This window comes from Mrakia frigida, assembly GCF_051309035.1.
Source record: "Mrakia frigida strain ATCC 22029 unplaced genomic scaffold BDY24scaffold_14, whole genome shotgun sequence".
NCBI lineage: Eukaryota > Fungi > Basidiomycota > Tremellomycetes > Cystofilobasidiales > Mrakiaceae > Mrakia > Mrakia frigida.
The window spans coordinates 421,233-440,430 of record NW_027481267.1 but is presented as its reverse complement, the minus strand read 5'-3'; the positions used below and the strand labels follow the sequence as shown (position 1 = coordinate 440,430).

Sequence of the window (19,198 nt, the reverse complement as noted above, 5' to 3'; positions counted from 1 at the left end):
GTCCCCAGTTCCATCCTCCCTCCTCTACTCTACATTTCTCGGAATGCAGCTCTCATCCATGTCCGACGAGGAGTCCGTTTCCGACCTTCTCCCTCCCTCCAGCTCCCTCCCTCCTCGCGTCCCTCTTTCCGTCGACGCTCTCGCCCAATCCATCTTCGGAGAGATTGACCATCCCAAAGATGATTTCAGAGATCCGGTGAGATGATTTTGACTCCCGACTTGTCTTCTCGTTCCCCTTTCGAGCGGGGAGGAGACGAAGGCTTGTGGAAAGGCGAGTAGCTCTTCTCTTCATCTGGCCTTTTCCTCGACGCAGAAGTTTCCTCTGACCTACTTCCCATTGCGTTATACCAGTGCCTTTTGGTCAGGTACTGCTGCCGAGGCTCGTCTTTCTTTCTCAATCGAAATCTCGTCGCAAGAACGAGGTTTGCTGACCTTTCTCTCTGCGACGCTGTTTTCGTCAGATCACCAGCGAGTGGATCGGAAAGGGAGTGCATCAGACCGGTTTCGGACGTTTGACGCTCGTGTTTTTTTGTGCGTAGGGGGAGAGGGAGGGACCTTCGAACGGGGACGGGGTCGTTACGAGAGAGTCGTCCAACGCGTCCTTTCTTTCTTCAACGGTGAGCACCTTTCTCATCGTTACCTCTTCTCCAACCGCGTCCCTCACTCTTCGCAAAAGCTGACGCCTATCTGTCTTTATCTTCTCGTCCCAGAACAAACCACACCGTCGCTCTTCGTCCTTTCCAAGACGGCTCTCACGTTCCAATCCTTTCTCCTTTCGCCTCATCGGACTCCTCTCGGACGTGGATACCATTTGATGATGATCTATGTAAGTTCAGATGGTCTTTGGAGTCAAAGAGCGTCGATAATCGAGGCTAATCCCTCCTTCCTCTCGTCGTCGTCGTCTTCCTTCCCTCTTTCTTCTTCAGCTTGATCACCTCGGGCTGAGTCGGTCGCTCGTGTCCCCTACATGCCCGGCTCGTCTGCTTCTGAGGATGTGATGGCGATTCGGATCAGACTCGTTGACAAGCAAGTCGACGAAGAGGACGACAGGAATGAAAGGATTCGACGACGCGACGTGAGAACGCCGCCTCTCAGAGTCGCCCCTCTTTCCTCAGGTCTTTCTGACTTCGTCGTCTCAACCCAATTCAATGTCTGTGCTAAGCTTCTAATCGCTACGCACCTCTGAACTGGTGGATGGGACGCGTCCGAGTTGAATCAGCGTTTATACGTCGCCGGTTTCGCCACGGTCCTGACGTTTTGCTTCCGACGGGGCTCTCCCTAACCTTCTGACGACCTTATGAGCGCAAAAAAGGAGGGCGAAGCACACCGCATGGCGACGATCCTTTTCTTCAGCCCCAAGGGAAGAGAAAGAGGGAAGCAGAACGAAGAGAGGGAGGACGAGTGAAGATTTGAGCCGCTTGAAAATCAGCCCATCTTCTTCCCCGCCTTCCCATCTACCTCCTTCGCAGTTTTTTTTAAGGACATCGCCGGTTGTAGATAGACCTCTACTGAAACACCAAACAAGAACGGAGGCTGGGAGGGGTTGATGACGCCCTGAAAACCGGTCCGTCTGCCCAACTCTGACGTTTGTTTTCCTCTGACCTACAAAAACTGCTCAATTTCCCCTTCTCTGCTACCTTCACCAAAACCACCACCTTCTCCCACCAACCAACCAACCCAAACCCAACCTACCAACCCTCCTCACTCAAACCAGCATGTCCGGCTTCACCAACACCAACACCCACGACAACAGTTCGTTTTGATCTCCTCTCTTCCTTTCCCCTTCCTTCGTCCTTTTTGGACTTCCTTTCTTCCTCCTCTCTACTTCTTCTGACCTTTCCTTCTGTCCTCTCCCTCCTTTCAGCCACTACTCACTCTGCTTCTCACGGAAACCCCGTGTCAAACGGTTCGTTCTGCTTTTCCATCTCTCTCTCGACCCTGCCTCGTCCCTCCTCCTCGAGAGGCTCGAGAGCTGACCTTCCTTCCTTCCTCTTTATCGCAGCTGTCGACGCTCTCAACCCTAAGACTGGATCTGGAGTTGGATCTCACGGCACCAACACTGGCTACGACAACAACTCGTCGTTGACCGGAAGTGAGTTTGGTTCTTTTTCCTCCTTTCCCCTCAAGCTCACCTTCGTTCAAATCCTGACGCCTTCCTTTCACTTTGACTCCTTCTTCTGCTCAGACCACTCGACCACCGGAAACCCTTCTCACTTCCAGTCTACCGTCGCCTCCATCGACCCCGCTAGAAACACCGGAAACGAGACCTCGCACAACCCTCTCTCCTCTCACAACAACCACAACAACACCACCACTCACTCGAGCAACCCTCTCACCCATGGAACCGGTACTGGATACGGTACCTCCTCTTCGACTGGAAACCACGGAAGTGGTGAGCTTCCTCCTTTCTCGACGGTGTTCCGTTCGTTGCTCGATCTGACTTCCTTTCTTCGCTCTTCTCTCTCTTCTTCGTACCCAGCTGCCAACGATCTCAACCCTACTACTGGAACTGGATCTCATCTTCCTACCTCTCACCACGATAACTCTGGAACTGGTCAGTCTTTTTCTCCGACAAGTCGATTCTGCGAACGCGTCGAGCTGACCTCGTCTTCTTTCTTCCCTCTCTCCTCCCCCCTCTTCGCCACAGGTACCCACAACTTGACGGGCACTGGAATCCCCGGCCACAACCACAACAACGACTCGTCGCGACCTGGTCACGGTCTCGACACCTCCGAGGTTCTCTCTGGTTCGTTTCTCTTCGTTTCGTTTCGTCCTCGACGCGTCCTCTCTCTTTCTCACGTCGTTTCTTCTTCTTTCAGGTCACCACTCCAGGGCCGATCCTCACCACGACACTTCCGTCGCCGGTTCTGCTGGAGCGCACGGTCTTTCTCTCGAGCAGTCTCGAGCCAGTGAGTTTGCTCTCTTTCGCCTCGACGTCCCGTCTTCTCGTTGGCTGACCTTCTTTTCGACGTTCCCCACAGACGCTGGAGGACCTACCTACCCCATCTCCGGATCATCCAACCCTTCCGTCGGAACTGGAGCTGGAACTGGACACGGATCCACTGGAGCTCATCACGGAGTCGGAACTGATTCGGTGAGTCGCGCCCTTTCCTATCTCCTCTTCTCATTGGTCTTTTGTCTGACTTCCATCTCTCCTCTCCCCAGACTCAGCACAAGCCCACCATCGGAGAAAAAGTCAAGGGAACCGTCGAGACTCTCGTCGGCAAGGCGACTCACGTGAGTTCCGTTTCTCTTCGACGCGTCTTCTTCCTTCGAACGTCTCGCTGAATCGCTTTCCGTTTCATAGAACCCCGCCAAGATTGCTGAGGGAGAGGCGCTTAAAACCGGAACTGCTCACGGTACCACCACTGGAACTGGAACCGGAGTCGGAGGAACTCACTCTTCGACAACTGGAACTCACACCGGAACCCACGACTCCTCGATCCCTCACGGAACCTCTGGACACTCTCACACCGGAGTCAACGACTCGGATTCCTTCCACAACAAGCACGAGGGATTCGCTAAGGAGCACAACAAGGACGTCTCTCACGGAGGTGAGTTTTTTTTTTCGTTCGCCTACGGAAGTCGACCCGAGCTGAGCTGATCCTCTCCCGTCTCTTTTTCACTTTCAGGATCTACCCTCGCCGGCTCTGGAACTGGCCTTTAGGCGGAGGATATGTGGACGTGCTTTGGACTCGTTTAACTTAATGACATGACGTGACGACCTTCTTGCTCTCGCGACGAAAGTCAAAGTCTCTCGAAGTGCTAAAAATTGCGAGATCGCGCTGCTCTCAAAGGGGAGAGAAAAGAGATGCTGCGAACAACGATTCAGGATGATCAGGTAAACGTACAATTGCCGAAACGAGGAATTTTCGAACAGATAGATATCATCCCACCGAAGCTGCCGACCCCTCCTAGAAAGAGAGGACGGACGGAGGCGAAGAGTCGACGCGTCGCCGAAGTACTCTCTCGTCTTCGAGCTTATCAACTTGATCAGAACATATCTCATTCTTTGCGGTTCCGTCACAGTCTAGTCTAACGAGCCGTCATGGTCTAGAAACTAGCTCCTGTACTTTTGAAAAGAGGTACGGTCTCCCTCGATCCCTCCAAAGTTGTTGTTGCTGAGCCCAGACGGAGAGCCATTCCTGATGAGGGATCCAAAATGGAAGTTCAGAAGTCAGTAAGCTTAATTAAGAGGTAAAGAAAAAATTAGAAAACCACGAGGGAGAACGAGACGCGAAAGAGAAAACGACGCGTTGCTCGAGGCAAGCAGAGGAGACGGATGAGCTCACCTCCCGTGTCTTCAGATGATGATAACCCATTACTGTGAACAAATAGATACAATGTCAGTTGTGATGCTGAAGGTTCGACCTCTTCTGCAGGAGCGAGAAGGACGAGAGTCGAAGCGACGCGTCCCTCAACTCACTTTCAATTCCACCAGCCGTCCACCAATGCCTCCAATCCCCCAGCAACCTTCCAATCTCAACTCTCTGCACCGTCCCCTCTCCCGTCCACTCCAGCTTCGGATACTTCGCTTCCCAAACAGCTTTCGTTCGAAGATCGACGCTTTTGATCCAAGCTCCAGTTCGGGCATCTTCAGCTCCTTCAATTTCGTCCTGGGTGAGTTCGGAGCGGACCAGATGCTCGATTCTAAGAGGAAGGAATGGAACAGAATTTAACTCGATTAGCTTGGGAAGGAGAGGGGGCCCGAAGATGAGGGATACAACGCGACGAACATCGGCCAGGAAAGAGCATACGCCATTCTGGAAGACGAAGAAGGGCAAGATATGAAGTCAGCTCGTAGGTCCACTATGGGATGATTGCTTCGTAGCTAACCCTTGAAAGTAAGGTTCGGAGCAGTTGTCGATACACGCTGTTTCGAGAGGAAGGGAAGACAAAAGGACGTGAGCTTTTGACTTCGACTCGAACCGAAGAAAGCACGTCAGAGAAGGACTCACAGCCCATAGTAGTACCCCAGTATACTCCATTACTGCATTTCAGAGGAAGAAGGGACTCGAGTATGTTGGGGAGATGGAGAAGAGTCTGTCGTCGCGCAGAAAGGGGAATCAAAATGCCCGTCAGCTTTCTGTTCGTCGACGCGAGCCCATCTAAACGACGAGACGAACATCTTGATCGGTCTTTCTGTTGATTCGTGACGTAGAGGCAGATGAAGATGGTAGATATCAGCACGATCTCGCGCCTTCCGGACAGAAATGCTGACGAAAGTAAACCAACTCACAAAACAAACTGAGGCTTTCCCTCGCCCTCCTCTCCCCTCTTCACCAGCTCCTTCAAGAACTCGTAGGTTTTTCTAGAAACGGTAGTCGGACGGAGCGTCGAAAACGTCAGCTCTCTCATCGAACCCATCCTCCCGCTCTTCGTTCCAAAAGAAACGCGACTGACCCATCGTCCATGTTCTCTTCGACCCCGAGGCGGATCAAGTCCCCATACTCCTTCTCCTCCTCGTCCAGCCTACTCTCCTCCTCCTCACTCCCAGACCTCGACTTCCCCAGCACGAACTTCAGCTGTACCACTCCCTCCCTGATCAACCTCTCCGGCACACCATCTTTCCTCCTTTCCCTCAGCATCTTCCGACATTGGTAGTCCTCAGGTGAAGAGGTCGAGAAAGTCGCTACCATAAGATACGGGTTGGGTTTGGAGTACTGAGAGGGGTGAGGGTGGAGAGAAGGACAGGAGTAGGCAGCGAGAGGAGGAGAGGAGGAGTTGGCGAGGGACAGCGAGAGGATGGGCTGAGTGTTGTAGATTGGAGGTGGACGAGGGAAGAGGGAGAGGAGGGAAGGGAAGGTGATTCGGAGGAGGTTCGAGATGTGTCTGTTGTTGGGTTGAGAAGGAGGAAAAAGAAGGAAGGGAGGTGAGCTCGCTGAAGCGAAGGTGACAACCCTCTTCTCTCTTCTCGTCCCATCTTTTCTTCGACTCACTTCGAAGGCGGTAGACCATAGACCCACTTGATCCAAAGGATCCCTCCTCCTATCAGGACCGCGATGGTAGTGAAGAAGACGAGCAAAGACCTGAGCGAAGGTCGTCTCCCTCGAGTTGCCCTCCTCCAGCGTGCCGACGAGGCTGAGCTCGAGGGAGGCGACGAGACTCGTCTGAGGGGTGCTGAGTGAGGTTGAGGAAGGGGATGATAGGTCGACGAAGGAGAGGATAGTCGAAAGAAGGTGGAAAGCTGCATCCCAAGAAGGGAGGAAGGAAGGAGGGAGGAGCTGGCTGTTGGAAAAAGGGAAGAAAGATCGGCGGCGACGAGAGACATTGTCCGGCTGAAATTCGAGGAGTCCTCGATCCTGTTTGTTTTCTGATTTGGGATGGTCTTGACGAAGGATAGTGGAAATCTTGGGTGAGCTTCCCGAGGGGGAAAGGAAGGATAACTGCAGGACACACTGGGGTAGTCTCGGAGAAGACTGCAGGACTCGCTGGGAAGTCTCGGAGAAGAGGAGAGAAAGAACGACGCGTCGTGTGCAAGAAAGGATCATTCGATTCGACGAACCTCCTTCCGCTACGTCCTAGTCGGGTCCAAGAGCACCACGAACGTCCCAAGTAGCTCGGAAGCATCCGAGTTTGTGATCCTGCCAGTCGGCTCGCTGATGATCTGTTCAAACGAAGGAGAAGCAAACGCGTCGAAAAGGTCAGGGGCTCGTTTGACTTCGAGCAGTCGAAAGCTCGAGAGAGGCAGAGAAACGGAGACACCTCGACAGCAGTAGAGAACTAGCAAGCACTGTTGAGGGTGAAGGTTGAAAGAGTGGGTCAAAAACTGAAGGGCGCAGAGCTGAGGGAAAAAGGAGAAGAGAGGAATCGACTCACCTTCCCACAGGCCAGCAGCTCGTTGTCCAAGCACGGAGATCCCTCTGCCACTGACAAGTCTCCCAGCTCGAGCTTCGAGCAGATACTTCGAGCGCTTCTGCCATCTCCTCCGGCCTCGTACCAGAGATAAGCTGCTGGACGAAGGAGAGGCGTCGGAGCCGATCGGTTCCCAGCTCGTCGACGACTCGTTGGGACGAAAGGAGCTGTGGGGAGCACATGAGGAGGAGTTTTCGACCGAGCTCCGGATGCTCCACTTCTGATGCGAGCGCAAGGGCTGAAGGGAGACCGTGATCTCGAGGGATGGAGCGAACGAGGGCAAAAATGAGGCTGCAGGCTCGACTGTAGCTTTGCAGGCGAGGGAGGCTCGCGGACGGGAGAGGCATGCTCTGGAGAAAGATGTGAGGATAGAAAGATGATGAGCTTACGTCCTGAGCGCAGTAAGATGATGAGGAAGAAAGAGAGACGTACAAGATCGAGGGCGAAGTCCGAGGCCCACCTCTCGTTCATCCACCCAAGGATCTGCTTTACAAACTCAACTCCGACCTCCCGACCTGAGTCCTTGACCCACTTGGAGAAAGCAGGATAGCACGCCAGTCTCGTTGCGAGGATCGCGAGAGGAGGGAGGGAGGAGCGTTCGAGCTCGTTCGTTCGTTGTGCAAGGGGTTTCGAGCTCGGAAAAGTTGACAAGGGGATGCAGGAGGGTGCAAAAAATCGAAGGTGACGTCTGAAAGCGAGAAGAAAAGACTTCTTGAGAGGGAGAAGATGGGAGTCGGGAGCGAACTCACGTCCCTCCTCTCTCCTCTCCCCTCTCGTGAGCTCATTCTCGAGTTGACCTCTCTCCTCCATCCCCTCCTCCCATCTATCTCAGTCCTTTCCGCTCCTCCTTCTTCCTCACCCACCCTACCACCACTTTCGACTGGCTTCTATCTCTCTCTTTCTTCTGATGGCGAGCATCCTGAGTGAACGTCAAAAGGACGAGCTGTGAGTTCACTCCTCCTTCCTCCCTGTCCTCCTCCTCTCCTCTCCTCTTCCTCGCCCTTCCCTTCCCTCAAGCTCACGCTCTATCCTTTTGCTTCCGATTCTCATCCGTAGTCACAAATCCATCCTCGACTACCTCTACAACACCGGCTTGACAGCTTCCTACGACGCTCTCCGATCAGAAACGAATCACGACGACTTCAACCCAGACCCAAAATCAAAACATGCTGGCTTGCTAGAGAAGAAGTGGACGAGTGTCATCAGGTTGCAGAAGAAGGTTAGTAACCAGTCTCTCTACTCGTAGGTTTGCGGCGTGAGGAACGGCAGGGACGAGGGAATAGAGCGAGCTTGTGATCGTTCGTTGCTGGCGAGAGGGAGAGGGGGAGGAGGAGGAGAAGGTCGTTCGAAGGGACAGACAGGGAAGAGGAATTTTTCTCGACCAGAATGTACACAGAATCACTTGGTCTCTCTGGATGACTCGAGAGAGTCTTTGGAAGACCTGCTTGGAAGGGAGGGATGAGCTCGGACGCAACCAGGGGAAGGAGATCAGCTCGTCTCCCTCCTTCCCTCAACCCCTCGAGCTCGCTTTCGTGTTTTGGCAGCATGTATAGCAGCGAAGTTGGTCTGCAGCTACTGGATGGGGATTCTCGCAGGAATGGCTCGTGTCTTCTCTTTGGAGCCTCATTTCTGTCGGTTCGTTCCGGTGGGGAGGGAAGGAAAAGAGAGCTCGAGCTCAAACGGAGGAGGTCGAGGAGAACCAGCTTGTTGGGCGAAGAGACGAGCAGATTCTCATTCTTGGAGCTCTACCATCCCTCAGAGACCATACTCGTATGCTTCTTTCCTCCTCAACTGGAGCTCAGCTTCTGATCCATCCCTCAGCCTCCTACTCCTCCTTCCTCTCCGCGCATACACACATCTCTGACTCCCTCCCTCTCTTCCCTCTCCCCAGATCATGGACCTCGAGAACCGAAACGCCTCCCTCCTCGAAGAGCTCTCCTCTACCACTCCTCTCTCTCGCCGGTCAGCTTCCTTAACAGACTGGCTTCCTCGGGCACCAGCTCGTCACTCCCTCTCCGGTCATCGTTCACCCATCACCAAGGTTTCCTTCCATCCTCTCTACTCGGTTCTGGCTACAGCGAGCGAGGATGCGAGCGTCAAGATCTGGGATTGGGAGAGTGGGGAGTTGGAGAGGACGGTGAAGGGCCATACGAAGGCGGTGATGGATGTGGAGTTTGATAAGAAGGGAGAGATGATGGGTGAGCTCGACCGTTTCGTTCTTCCTCTCCTCCTTCATCCGACCGAGGAGATAGAGCTCACCCTGCGATTTTCTCGTCGACATCTTCTGCTTCTCTCCTGCAGTAACCTGCTCCTCGGACCTCACCATCAAACTCTGGGATACGACGAACGAGTACAAGAACGTCAAGACCCTCTACGGACACGATCACTCCGTCTCGAGTGCGAGGTTCCTACCAGCAGGAGACTTCATCGTTTCAGCTAGTCGAGATAGGTCGATAAAGGTGTGGGAGGTGGCTTCAGGGTGAGTCTATCCTTCTTTCGTGGTCGTGTCGTCTCGTTCTTTCTACTTTCGAGGACGCGTCGAAAGAACCGAAGCTGACCTTCTCGACCCTTCGTTTCGAATCGATCGCCGCGTAGATTCTGCGTCAAAACCTTCCAAGGTCACTCGGAGTGGGTGCGTTCGGTGATCCCTAGTGACGATGGGAAGTTGTTGGCGAGTTGTTCGAACGATCAGGTTCGTCCCTTCTATTCCTGCCTTTTTCCTGCTCCCTCGTCGAGCAAAACTCGAGCTGACCTGCCTTTGATCGCTCCTCGTTCACGTCTTCTTCAGACCTGTCGGATATGGGAAGTCTCGTCAGGCGAAACGAAGATGGAACTTCGAGGTCACGAACACGTCGTAGAGGTCGCCATCTTCGCTCCCGTCGTTTCCTATCCTGCAATTCGGGAACTGGGTGGGATTAAGGTCAGTCGCCATCTTCTATCTTTCTCGAGGAAAGGGTGAAGGAAAGGGAGAAGGGAGGAGTCGAGGCCGGATTCGAACTGACGCGTCGTGCTCCTTCCTCGTTTTTTTCCAGCCGAGTCCACGCGACGACCGTCTCAAAACGGTTGGAAACTTCGTCGCTACCGGATCGAGAGACAAGATCATCCGGATATGGGACAGTCAGACGGGACAGTGCATTAGGAGTTTGGTGAGTTCGGTCGTCCCGCTCTCCTTCCCTCGCCTCGTCCTCTGTCTTCTCCTTCTCCATCGCGCCCCGAGACTGACCACCGTCCCCCTTCTTCTCGATTTCCACCAAATCAGGCCGGCCACGACAACTGGATCCGAGCTCTCGTCTTCCATCCCAACGGGAAACACCTCCTCTCCGCCTCGGACGACAAGACCGTTCGAGTGTGGGATCTAGCGACGGGGAGATGCTCGAAATCGATCGAGGCGCACGGGCATTTCGTGACGTGTATGGCTTGGGGACGAGCGGTGGTTTCTGGAGGTGGGGAGACGAACGGGAGTGGGGGGACGAACGGGAGTGGAGGAGCAGAGGGGGGAGGGGAGAGAGCGGTGAACGTGTTGGCGACGGGGTCGGTGGATCAGACTGTTAAGGTGAGTTTCGTGTTTTGGATGTCGGGGTGCCTACGATTGAGAGGAAGGAAGGAGTGGGGAGCTGACTTTGGCGTTGCTTGATACGTTTCAGGTCTGGACGCCATGATTCGAGTCTTCGTGGGAAGGAGACGCGTCGTCGCTGGTCGGACTTTCGAGAGGACGGAGGAGTTTAGGTTCCTTTGAGTCATTTCGCTGAGAGGGTGAGTCTTTCTCTTTACTTTCGCTTCTTTCGGAATCGGTCTTGAACCTCGTGCTGACCTCCTCTCGTTTTCTCTCAGGCTCGACGTCCTCCCTTCTTCCTTTCCTCTTTCGCCCGCCAACCAACTCATCACGGCCAGGTCGCCTCGCCTCGCCTCGCCCCTTCCCTCTTCCCCGCAACCCTCCTCAGCACACGCTTCACCCTCTCTCCTCATCCTGCATCGCCAACAATCCTAGCAGCTCTCGTTCACCTCTCCTTTGCTTTCCCCTCCCCATCTCGCACACCGCATGCTTTAGATCTCTCCCCCATCAACCCCGCACCTTTTTTTTGCTCGTCACCTTCGTTCCTCTCTCTTTTTTTGCTGTTCGGAAAAAGTCTTACTTCGTTTTCGTCTTCGTTTGCTTTTTGCCCTCCCCGACCCACCCTCGCTTCGTCTTCTCTTCTCCTTGCCTTGCTTTTTTCTCTTTTTTTAACGATGAACGAACCTCCCATACTCTAGCTCTTTTTTTTTTTGTCTATCTCTGAGAGTTTTTTTGGACTGAGAAGGTGCCATTGAGAAGACTGAAAAGAGGAGAGAATGAGAATGAGCGTGGGTTTGAGGCTCGAGGACGCGCACCGGTGCGAGTTTCTTGGGTTCTGCTCGTTCGATTGAGATCTATAGCTTGGAGGCGAGATTGAGCTGAGTAGGAATCAACAGTAAACGAAAAAGAAAGAGGAAGAAGAGAAGAAGAAGGAGCAGCAGGAGCGACCTCGACGAGAGTACTTAGCTGCGTCGTCTCGCCAGCTGCAGTCAAAAAAATATGCTCATCGCTCTGGTATCCACTCTGTTTTGGAGATAGAACTAGAGCGATTGCGTCCAGGCAGCAGCTGGTGAGGGACTGAGGGACTGATAGAATGAAAGGAAAGAAGAGACCTTTGCTTCGCACGATCCTCCGACCTCGAAAGGGATCTGATCTCTGAGGAGGGAATCCGAGACCATCCTCGCAGGCAGTCAAAATATTGGTTGCGAGGAGCTGGATTCGAAGCTCACAGAGAGCAGGACTCGAGCGAAAAAGAAAAACGAGGGAGAGAAGAAGAAGAGTGGAGCAGGGGAAGCGACCAGTCCGAGCTGGCTCACTGTTCGACAAGCTCCTTCCATCTACGCGCATGGATGGATGGATGGAGGGATAGATGGATGAAGGAGAGTTGTAGAAGAGTGAGAGAGCGAGGGAAGACTATCCCAGCCGAAAGAGAAGGATATACGAAGAAGAGGGAGGGAGGGGGAGGAAAGGAAGGAGGAGCGAGCGAGCGAGCTCATCTCTGGCCGTTCGTTCTTCAGACTCCTTCCTTTTTTTGCTCGTTGAAGGAGACATGACGAAGGAGACGATAAAGAACAGAGAGATAAGAGCTCATCGTACTTGATGAAAACGTTTGATTCCCACATTGGCGGTCGAAGGCAGAAAGAGGATTCAGGTCGACGATTTCGACCTCCTCCTTGTTCCTTCCCCTCAACCCGCTTCAGCCCTCCCACCCCTTTCTTTTAGATCTCGAACCAAATTAATCACCCTCTCTCGAATGGTCACCCCAACCGGAACTAGTTCTCGCGGAGAAGAAGGCAGCGTAGATCTCGTGAAAGTGTACACGGAGGCTCTTGCTCAAGAGGTCAGTCTCGTCGAGCTCTCTCCTTCCTTCCTTTCCTTCCCTTCTCCCCTTCTCTGTAAGATCTGACTCGAATCCTCCTCCTTCTTTTTTGATACCCTCGTTATGAAACTATAGTATCCTCCACCTCTGGCTGCTATCATCGCTCTCACGGAAGCCATGGCCTCTCAATCTGGTTCGTTTCTCCTTAACTGCTCCTTCCTTTGGATGAGCTCGAGCTCACAACCAAACTCTCTCTCCTTCGTTGCCTTCCTTCTTCCTCCTCCTTCTCTGTATACTACAAAACAGCATCCACCACCTCTCATCTCCTGCTCTCTCTCCACCACAACTCCTCCCTCCTTCTCTCTTCTCCTCTGGCGACGTACGGATGTCAAGCTGGAACGAGGTTGTTTGAAAGATGGGTCAGGGACGCTGTAGGAGGAGCAGCTCGAGGAGTTACTATCGATGAGATGAGGATGGGTATCGTCAGTGAGGGAAGAAGGTGAGTGTCTCTATGGTTTCTCTCTATATATACGTGCTTGGGAGAAGGAGGGAAGGAGAGCTCGATCGAGCGTCGTCGAGTCAGACCCGGCCTTCCTCCAAAGCTCACTTCTTTCCGTCTCCCTCTATCCTCTGACAGCTTCGCCAAGACTGGATCTGGAGAATGCAAGGAGAAGATCGCAAAGAACGTTCAAGGTTTCCTCAAGGACGACTGCACCGTGAGCTCGACCTTCTCCCTTCCTTCTCGTCGAGATCCAAGCTGACCTTCCTTTCTTTCTTCTCGCAGATCTTGACCCACTCTTTCTCTCGAGTCGTTCTCCTCACTCTCAAGAAGGCTCACGAACAGAACAAGCGAGTCAACGTTTACGTGACGGAAGGACGCGTGAGTTCACTGCCTCGTCCCTTTCCAACGCGTCTCCCTGACTCGAGCTTTCGTTTCGCTTTCTTTTCTTCAGCCAAACTGTGGAGGGTGAGCTCATGCTTCCTCTCTTCCTGCTTCCTTCTTCGCTCTCCCAAGCTGACCTCCAACCCTCCCTCCCTCCTCCTCGCCACAGTCTCAAAACCCACGCCGCTCTGACCTCCATCGGAATCCCCTGCACGCTCATCCTCGACTCGGCAGTCGCCTACGTGATGGATCGAGTGGACGTCGTTCTCGTTGGAAGCGAAGCTGTCGTTGAATCCGGGGGTCTCGTCGCTGGTGTGAGTCTCTCTTTCCTCTCGCTTCGTTTGTTCGTTCCTCGAAACTCATCCTCTCCCCTCTCCCCTCTCCTCTCCCAATCGCAGCTCGGAACCTACCAAATCGCTCTCCTCGCCAAAGCCCTCTCCAAACCTTTCTACTCCCTCGCCGAATCCTACAAGTTCCTCCGTCTCTTCCCTCTCTCCCAATCCGACCTCCCCCTCCTCCCCTCCGTCCTCCCCCCTCTATCCTTCGAGCCCGTTCTCGCCTCTCCATACCACACGCTCGCCGATGGTTCTTCCGCTCTGGAAGAAGAAGGAGCGGGAGCGGAGGACCAAGGGGAAGGGGAAGGGGAAGGGGAAAGGAAGAAGGAGGAAGGGGGGGACAAGTACGCCGTGGGAGGGAAGAGGGTGAGGGGGATGACCAAGGAAATGTTGGCCAACAATCCGAGGTATGATTATACGCCCAGGGATTTGATCCATTTGTTGATTAGTGATGTCGGGATCTTGACGCCCGAGTTGGTCGGGAGCTTTTGTGGGATTTTTTCGGAGTGATGTGGTTTGATTGGATGAAGGAAGGAACGACGAAGGAGAGGGAGAGGGAAAGATGAAGGAATGAGTCTTCGATCTCGTCTGGTTGTATCTTGGAGCTCCGTGGGGGAAGGGTGCTAGGAAGGGGAGATGCAGGCGAATAAGGAACCTGCTTTCGAAAACGCGTCTGGCCGTCGACCCTTTTCTCGTGCTATAACGCAGAGACGCGGTCGTCGTTTTCGTTGAAGTCCATTAAAAACCCAATAAAAGTTTACACAGCGAAGAAATGAAAGTTAAAACCTAAATATCATCTGATCCCGAGCTGAGCCCGACTAGTCTAAGAGGGAAAGGAGCGAAAAAAGAAACGAACGCAAAAGATCAGCCTTCAAAAGTTCGAGACGCGTCGACTTTTCGAGAGAGACTCACCGTTCGTCGAGAGGTTCCTCAGGCAAGAGTGACCTTGGAGGATCGACTCTCTTCGTCGGTGCAGTCAACTTAAAAGGATGAACGAAGAGGAGAGTCAGTACGAACCTCATCCCCGAGGCGACTTCCCTAAAACTCACTCTTCATGAACGAATCCGTCCTCGTCGAAGTCAACCCAAACGAATCCTCGTGACCCTGAGACCGAGCGCTCCTCTCCGCCTTCGAACTCCTCTTCGCCTGCTTAGTCGTAGGCGGAGCAGTAGTCTCCCAAGGCTGTTTATCATGTCCCTCCTTCGACGATCCTTCGATGTACGACGCGACCTCGGATTCCAAACTGTCGACGGGTGACTGCGAGCGAACGTAAGGTAAGGCTCGACCGACGGGTATGGAGCCAGATTGGTTGGGAGGGTTGAAGGTGCTGGTGACGACGGTCATGGAGATGCCACCGTGGCCGGCGGTGGAAGGGGTGGAGGAAGAGGAGAGGAGGTGTCGGCGGGTGAGGGCGAAGATGGCGACTGAAGAAACAGGAACACGGGGGAGGGAAGTCAGGATACGTTTGATGATGGTAGTAGAGAGATAGGGCGTACCATCGGCAACACCTGAAGTGACGAAGGAGGGAACGCGTCAGTCGTGCTCGAGGGAAGGGAAGGAGACGCGTCGAGAACGAATTCGATCTTGAACTGCTATTTGCGGCACTCACTAACAAGCACGAAGAGGATGTTACTAGCAATGTATATCTCGTGGTCCAAGATCTTCCCCTTTGCTGCCAGGAGAGTGCAAACGACGAGGGGCAGGCTGAAAATCGCACACGACGCGACGACAAAACCAGCAGAGAAGACGGTCAGACAGCTAACAAGCAGAAAGAACGACGAGACAGATACTTACGAGAGAGTGGCGTAGCTGACAGGGAACCTTTGAAGCAAGGACGAAGAGGAAGCGTCAGTATCGACAACGGGAAGAACGCGTCGGTCGCGCAAATTCGTTCTCGAAGCCCTCTCGCTGAAAAATCGACTCACCAAAGCATCTTCCTAGCAACACTCCTGACCTGCCTTCCTCGTGTGACGGAAGAAGGAATGGCGGTGGACGTCCTCGAAGGATTGGACGACGATCCTCGTCCGGTCGAACTGTTCATTCGACCGGTAATCTTCTCGAGCGCGCCGGAGAGGGAGAGGAAGAGGATGATGTAGATGACGGCCATGATGACGAGACAGGAGATGGCGAAGTAGGCAGCGGTCCTGCAAACGAAGAAGGAAGAGTCAGAACAAAGAGACGATCAGAGACGTGCAGCGGACAGTCAAACGCACAGGAGCCAGGCTTTGTAGTTCGACGATCCGATTGTAAGCCAGCAACCTGCCGAGTTGGGTCCTAGATGTTTGAAAATCATAGGTAAGTCAGCGTCTTTGTTCTGAACAGCGAAGGAAACAGAGACGCGTCGGGACGCTCGATTCCTCCGAACAAGGAGCAAACTCACCGTAGAAAGCGTAAGGCGACTTGTTCATGATAGGTCCGAGGATGGTCATCAACTGCCATCGAGTCATAGAAGTGGAAGAGAGAGGGGGTCAGCGAAGGGGAGTGAGAGAATCGAGGAAAAGGGGTCAACGAACCACAGCGAAAGTCCAACCGAAGGGAACGACGACCCACTTCGCCCAAGAAGGGGGAGTGTACCGAATGAAAAGAAGAAGGAAAGTTTGGAAGGCGAGGCACAGGTTCCAAAACGCAGCTGCAAAGACTCCAAGCTGCGAACGAACGAACGAACGAACGAAGGGTGTGAGAAGGCGCGTCGACTCGATCGAGCTGAAGAAAGTGAAGGAAAAAGTCGACGGACCTGGTTCGCGATCCCTTGGAATTCACACAGCGGAGTATGGGATATCAAGAACTAAATGAAGAAGAGAGAAGAGTCAGCTTCGACGAGCAGGTTTGGTAAGGAGAAGGAGAGCGGGAAAGAGGAGGCTCACCGTTCGAGACCAAGGGATGTCGACGATGGCAGCGATACTCATCCCGAGGTCACTGATCAACAGCATCACAAGGTAGACACCCACTGAGAGGCAACCAAAGAGAGGTTCAGAGGTCGAGGCAAGAAGAGGGAGGAGGAGGAGAGAAGGGACGTGAACTTACTGTCCGTCGCGAGAAACCTCTTCAACGTCTGAGCTCGCTCCTTCCTCGCTCCGTGACCGACGTAGAGGACATGAGACTATGAGGAAAGAGTCAAGATCAGTACGGTCTTCGCTCCAGACGTTCCGAGGAGACAGGTCGCTCACAAACAAGTAGCCTAAAAGCGAGAGAAGGATAACGCAGGACAGTAAGCCGACCGTTCCCTGGACCTGTTGAAGCGAAGCAAGATGGATGAGAACGACGAACTAAAGGGCAGGAATGGTTCAGAGGATGAAACAAACTTACAGCTTGCGATGCTGCTTCCCGAGTGGTCAATCGAATAGCCTTGATGTGGATCAGACCCTCCCAGAGCTCGACTACGATGCTGTTGGAGACGTTGGAAGGAAGAGCTCTTTGTTCAAGCAACATAGTGAAAGAGTGTGGTAAGTTGGCGGTGGTGGGATTGTAGATCGAGAGGAAGATCGGGAGAAGGACGAGAGAAAGAGGGAGGGAGGGAGGGAGGGAGGGCTGAAGGGAGCTTAGGAAGGTGGTCGTTGGAGGATCTTCCTTCCTTCGCCCGCTAGATGAATGGAAGGTTGAGCCCCAGCCTCCTCAAGTGGTCACAGGGCCGAATAAATTAGCGTTGCACCCAAGCTCACCCGAGACAGCAGCAGGGGGAGGAAGAGGAGAGAGGGAAGGGACGAGCGTCGAATCTGGAGCGAGGTCGAGAAGGGAACCAAGCAGGGCGGCGATTCGGGAATCAGGGTGTCTATGGAGACTCCAAGGAGATAAGTTAGCGTCCCATCAAAGATATCTCGAAGTCTTGAGGTCGCCAGAAGAGTGCAAGAGAAGCAGACGGGCGAGTAGAAGAGAGGGGAGGAGGAAGGAAGGAGGTGAGCTCGACTCTCGGGCCATTTGTCGTTCTGCTTCCTTCCCTCCTTCTCCTGGCCTGGTCTCCTGTGGTTGTTTTCCATATGCCAAGAAGGGATCCATGAGAGAGACGTCTTCTGGAACGGAAAAAGTCCGAGAACAAGGGGGGAGTGGGGGAGGAAGGGAAGAGAGGAACAGCTGCTCGAAATCAAAGCTCTTCTTCAAACATCTTCAGCCTCGACCCTCATCGCTCCCCTTCCCTACGATAAATTTTGACTTGTGTCCATGTTGCGTTGCATATCTTGTACACGACAAGCCTTCGATTGACGATTTTGCTCCACGTAGGAGGCGAGAGAATAGAGAGAGAACGCGTCTTGGGTCCGGCTTCGAACCGGGACGCGAGCACCGTGATGAAGCTGAAACAGTATAGATACAGAAAGGGAGATGCTGTCCCAGAAGTCATGTAATTGAGCCGAAGAGGGGAGGAAAACAAGGTTGGAATCTCGAGGAGGGGGCGTCGACGAGACGCGACGTGAAACTCGAGCGAGAACTTTGACCCGAATGCGCGAGAGAAGATGTGCAACGAAGATCTTTATCTGAAAAAAATGAGCGAGAAAGACCAACGAGGTATTACTTCCATCCCTTCCTACTCCATCGCGTTCAGCAGCGACGCGTCTTCCTGCCTCTCCCTCGGCGCGATTCCAACAACCTCCTTCCAGCTCTCACACTTCCTCTTCCCCCCTCCTGATCTCGGTGAGTTCCGAATCTCCCGTTCAGTTTCGTCGGCGGCGGAGATCCTTTGGAAGAGGAGGAACATCCTCGCCGTGACGTCTACTGGAGGAGTGGGACGAGAGGGTTGGGAGTCTTGAGGGAGGAAGTGAAAGGCGGCGTGGATGTGTTTGAGGAAGGACGGGAGCCAGTACCTGGATAATACGAAGCAGAAGGTCAGGTCTGAGTTGGAGGTTGAGCGGGGCTGGAGGGGAAAAGGACGAACGTGATGGTGAGCCAGATTCGAGCTTCGAAGTGAAGACCGAGCCTTTGTTGGAGTAGTAAGTGACCTGAGAGGTTGGTAATAGGATAGAGTTGACATTGAAGAAATAGGTAGTGGATAAGTCGGTGGATCAAGTGGCGATGGTTGAAGAAGAAGGAAGGAGGAGAGGCGAAGAGGGAGGGGAGGAGGTGAAACGAGCCTCACCTTCAGTGCTCCTCTTCCCAGGTCTCCTCTACTCAATCCCCTTTCCGACCAGTGAACTGAAAGAAGAAAGATTCCGTTGGTCGACTGTTAGTCGAGATGCGCAAGGGACTGTCAGAGAACGAGAAAAAGAGCAAGGACGAACCAGAACTCGTTCCGATCTCGACCTTCGTTCCTTCTCATTCAGACCACCGACAGCCAACCCAGCTCCTTCTCACGCTCTCTTCTCCTTCTCCCCATTAACCACCAGCTCCTTCTCGCTCCTGACCTTGAACGAGATGGTGAAATCTGGCGTCGCTCTGTGAGCAAACAAAACGGCCTTCCAAACATCGATTTCGTCTGGGACCTCTACGTCGTTGACGGAGAAGACGAGGGTAGAGGTATCCTCGACCGACGCGAGGGAAGGAAACTTGTTGGTCTGCTTGAGGTATCCAATAGTTTTCTAAGTTGAGAGAGAAGGGAAGGCGTGAGCTCGAGCTCGATGAAAGGAAGGGGAGGAGGCGAGCACTGGAGTCGAGAGACCTCACCTCTCGAGTGTCCTGATTCCAACCGTAGCATTTCTGAGAGAGAGAGGATCCAGTTGGAGTGAAAGAGTAGATGACGAGTCGAGACATGATGGTTTCAAAGTCGATGCAGTTTGGAGGGAAGGAGGAGCACGAGCTCTCGAAAGAAGGTCAACTTCACTCCCTTT

At 53.5% G+C, this 19,198-nt stretch overlaps 6 protein-coding genes across 6 annotated transcripts; 3 read left to right on the top strand and 3 right to left on the bottom strand.

The window, feature by feature from the left end:
* Positions 1-1,647: 1,647 nt before the first annotated feature.
* On the top strand, positions 1,648-3,728 carry BDY24DRAFT_388305 (uncharacterized protein). Its single transcript, XM_076640339.1, has 10 exons — positions 1,648-1,752; positions 1,865-1,906; positions 2,003-2,092; positions 2,186-2,392; positions 2,480-2,554; positions 2,648-2,746; positions 2,820-2,909; positions 2,982-3,094; positions 3,166-3,554; positions 3,633-3,728. Exons 1-9 carry the CDS (start codon positions 1,716-1,718, stop codon positions 3,286-3,288), a joined length of 876 nt encoding a protein of 291 aa, XP_076496997.1. The 5' UTR covers positions 1,648-1,715; the 3' UTR covers positions 3,289-3,554; positions 3,633-3,728.
* A 261-nt stretch (positions 3,729-3,989) lies between these two features.
* On the bottom strand, positions 3,990-6,330 carry BDY24DRAFT_388302 (uncharacterized protein). The gene is made up of 10 exons (XM_076640338.1): positions 5,940-6,330; positions 5,404-5,832; positions 5,240-5,311; positions 5,127-5,142; positions 4,959-5,043; positions 4,837-4,873; positions 4,737-4,763; positions 4,427-4,650; positions 4,293-4,324; positions 3,990-4,145 (listed from the first exon to the last, which is right to left on the bottom strand). The coding sequence occupies exons 1-10, from the start codon at positions 6,269-6,271 to the stop codon at positions 4,047-4,049; spliced, it is 1,353 nt and encodes a 450-aa protein (XP_076496996.1). The 5' UTR covers positions 6,272-6,330; the 3' UTR covers positions 3,990-4,046.
* Positions 6,331-7,606: 1,276 nt separating this feature from the next.
* BDY24DRAFT_53205 (WD40 repeat domain-containing protein) lies at positions 7,607-10,723 on the top strand. Its single transcript, XM_076644971.1, has 10 exons — positions 7,607-7,800; positions 7,912-8,074; positions 8,747-9,053; positions 9,157-9,334; positions 9,451-9,547; positions 9,644-9,775; positions 9,888-10,001; positions 10,115-10,408; positions 10,500-10,608; positions 10,687-10,723. The coding sequence occupies exons 1-9, from the start codon at positions 7,763-7,765 to the stop codon at positions 10,512-10,514; spliced, it is 1,338 nt and encodes a 445-aa protein (XP_076496995.1). The 5' UTR covers positions 7,607-7,762; the 3' UTR covers positions 10,515-10,608; positions 10,687-10,723.
* A 1,375-nt stretch (positions 10,724-12,098) lies between these two features.
* Positions 12,099-14,215, top strand: GCN3 (translation initiation factor eIF2B subunit alpha). The gene is made up of 8 exons (XM_076644156.1): positions 12,099-12,248; positions 12,363-12,420; positions 12,534-12,726; positions 12,865-12,943; positions 13,012-13,107; positions 13,181-13,194; positions 13,280-13,424; positions 13,509-14,215. Exons 1-8 carry the CDS (start codon positions 12,162-12,164, stop codon positions 13,953-13,955), a joined length of 1,119 nt encoding a protein of 372 aa, XP_076496994.1. The 5' UTR covers positions 12,099-12,161; the 3' UTR covers positions 13,956-14,215.
* Positions 14,216-14,785: 570 nt separating this feature from the next.
* Positions 14,786-16,874, bottom strand: BDY24DRAFT_370115 (uncharacterized protein; the record flags this gene model as incomplete). The annotated part of the gene is made up of 13 exons (XM_076638093.1): positions 14,786-14,869; positions 14,942-14,953; positions 15,059-15,203; positions 15,240-15,266; positions 15,371-15,589; positions 15,659-15,719; positions 15,826-15,877; positions 15,959-16,090; positions 16,180-16,230; positions 16,310-16,392; positions 16,470-16,545; positions 16,613-16,675; positions 16,752-16,874. 13 exons carry the CDS (start codon positions 16,872-16,874, stop codon positions 14,786-14,788), a joined length of 1,128 nt encoding a protein of 375 aa, XP_076496993.1.
* Positions 16,875-16,984: 110 nt separating this feature from the next.
* On the bottom strand, positions 16,985-19,121 carry BDY24DRAFT_414954 (uncharacterized protein; the record flags this gene model as incomplete). Its single annotated transcript, XM_076643387.1, has 6 exons — positions 16,985-17,025; positions 17,105-17,214; positions 18,131-18,238; positions 18,310-18,351; positions 18,726-18,949; positions 19,035-19,121. The coding sequence occupies 6 exons, from the start codon at positions 19,119-19,121 to the stop codon at positions 16,985-16,987; spliced, it is 612 nt and encodes a 203-aa protein (XP_076496992.1).
* Positions 19,122-19,198: the final 77 nt, after the last annotated feature.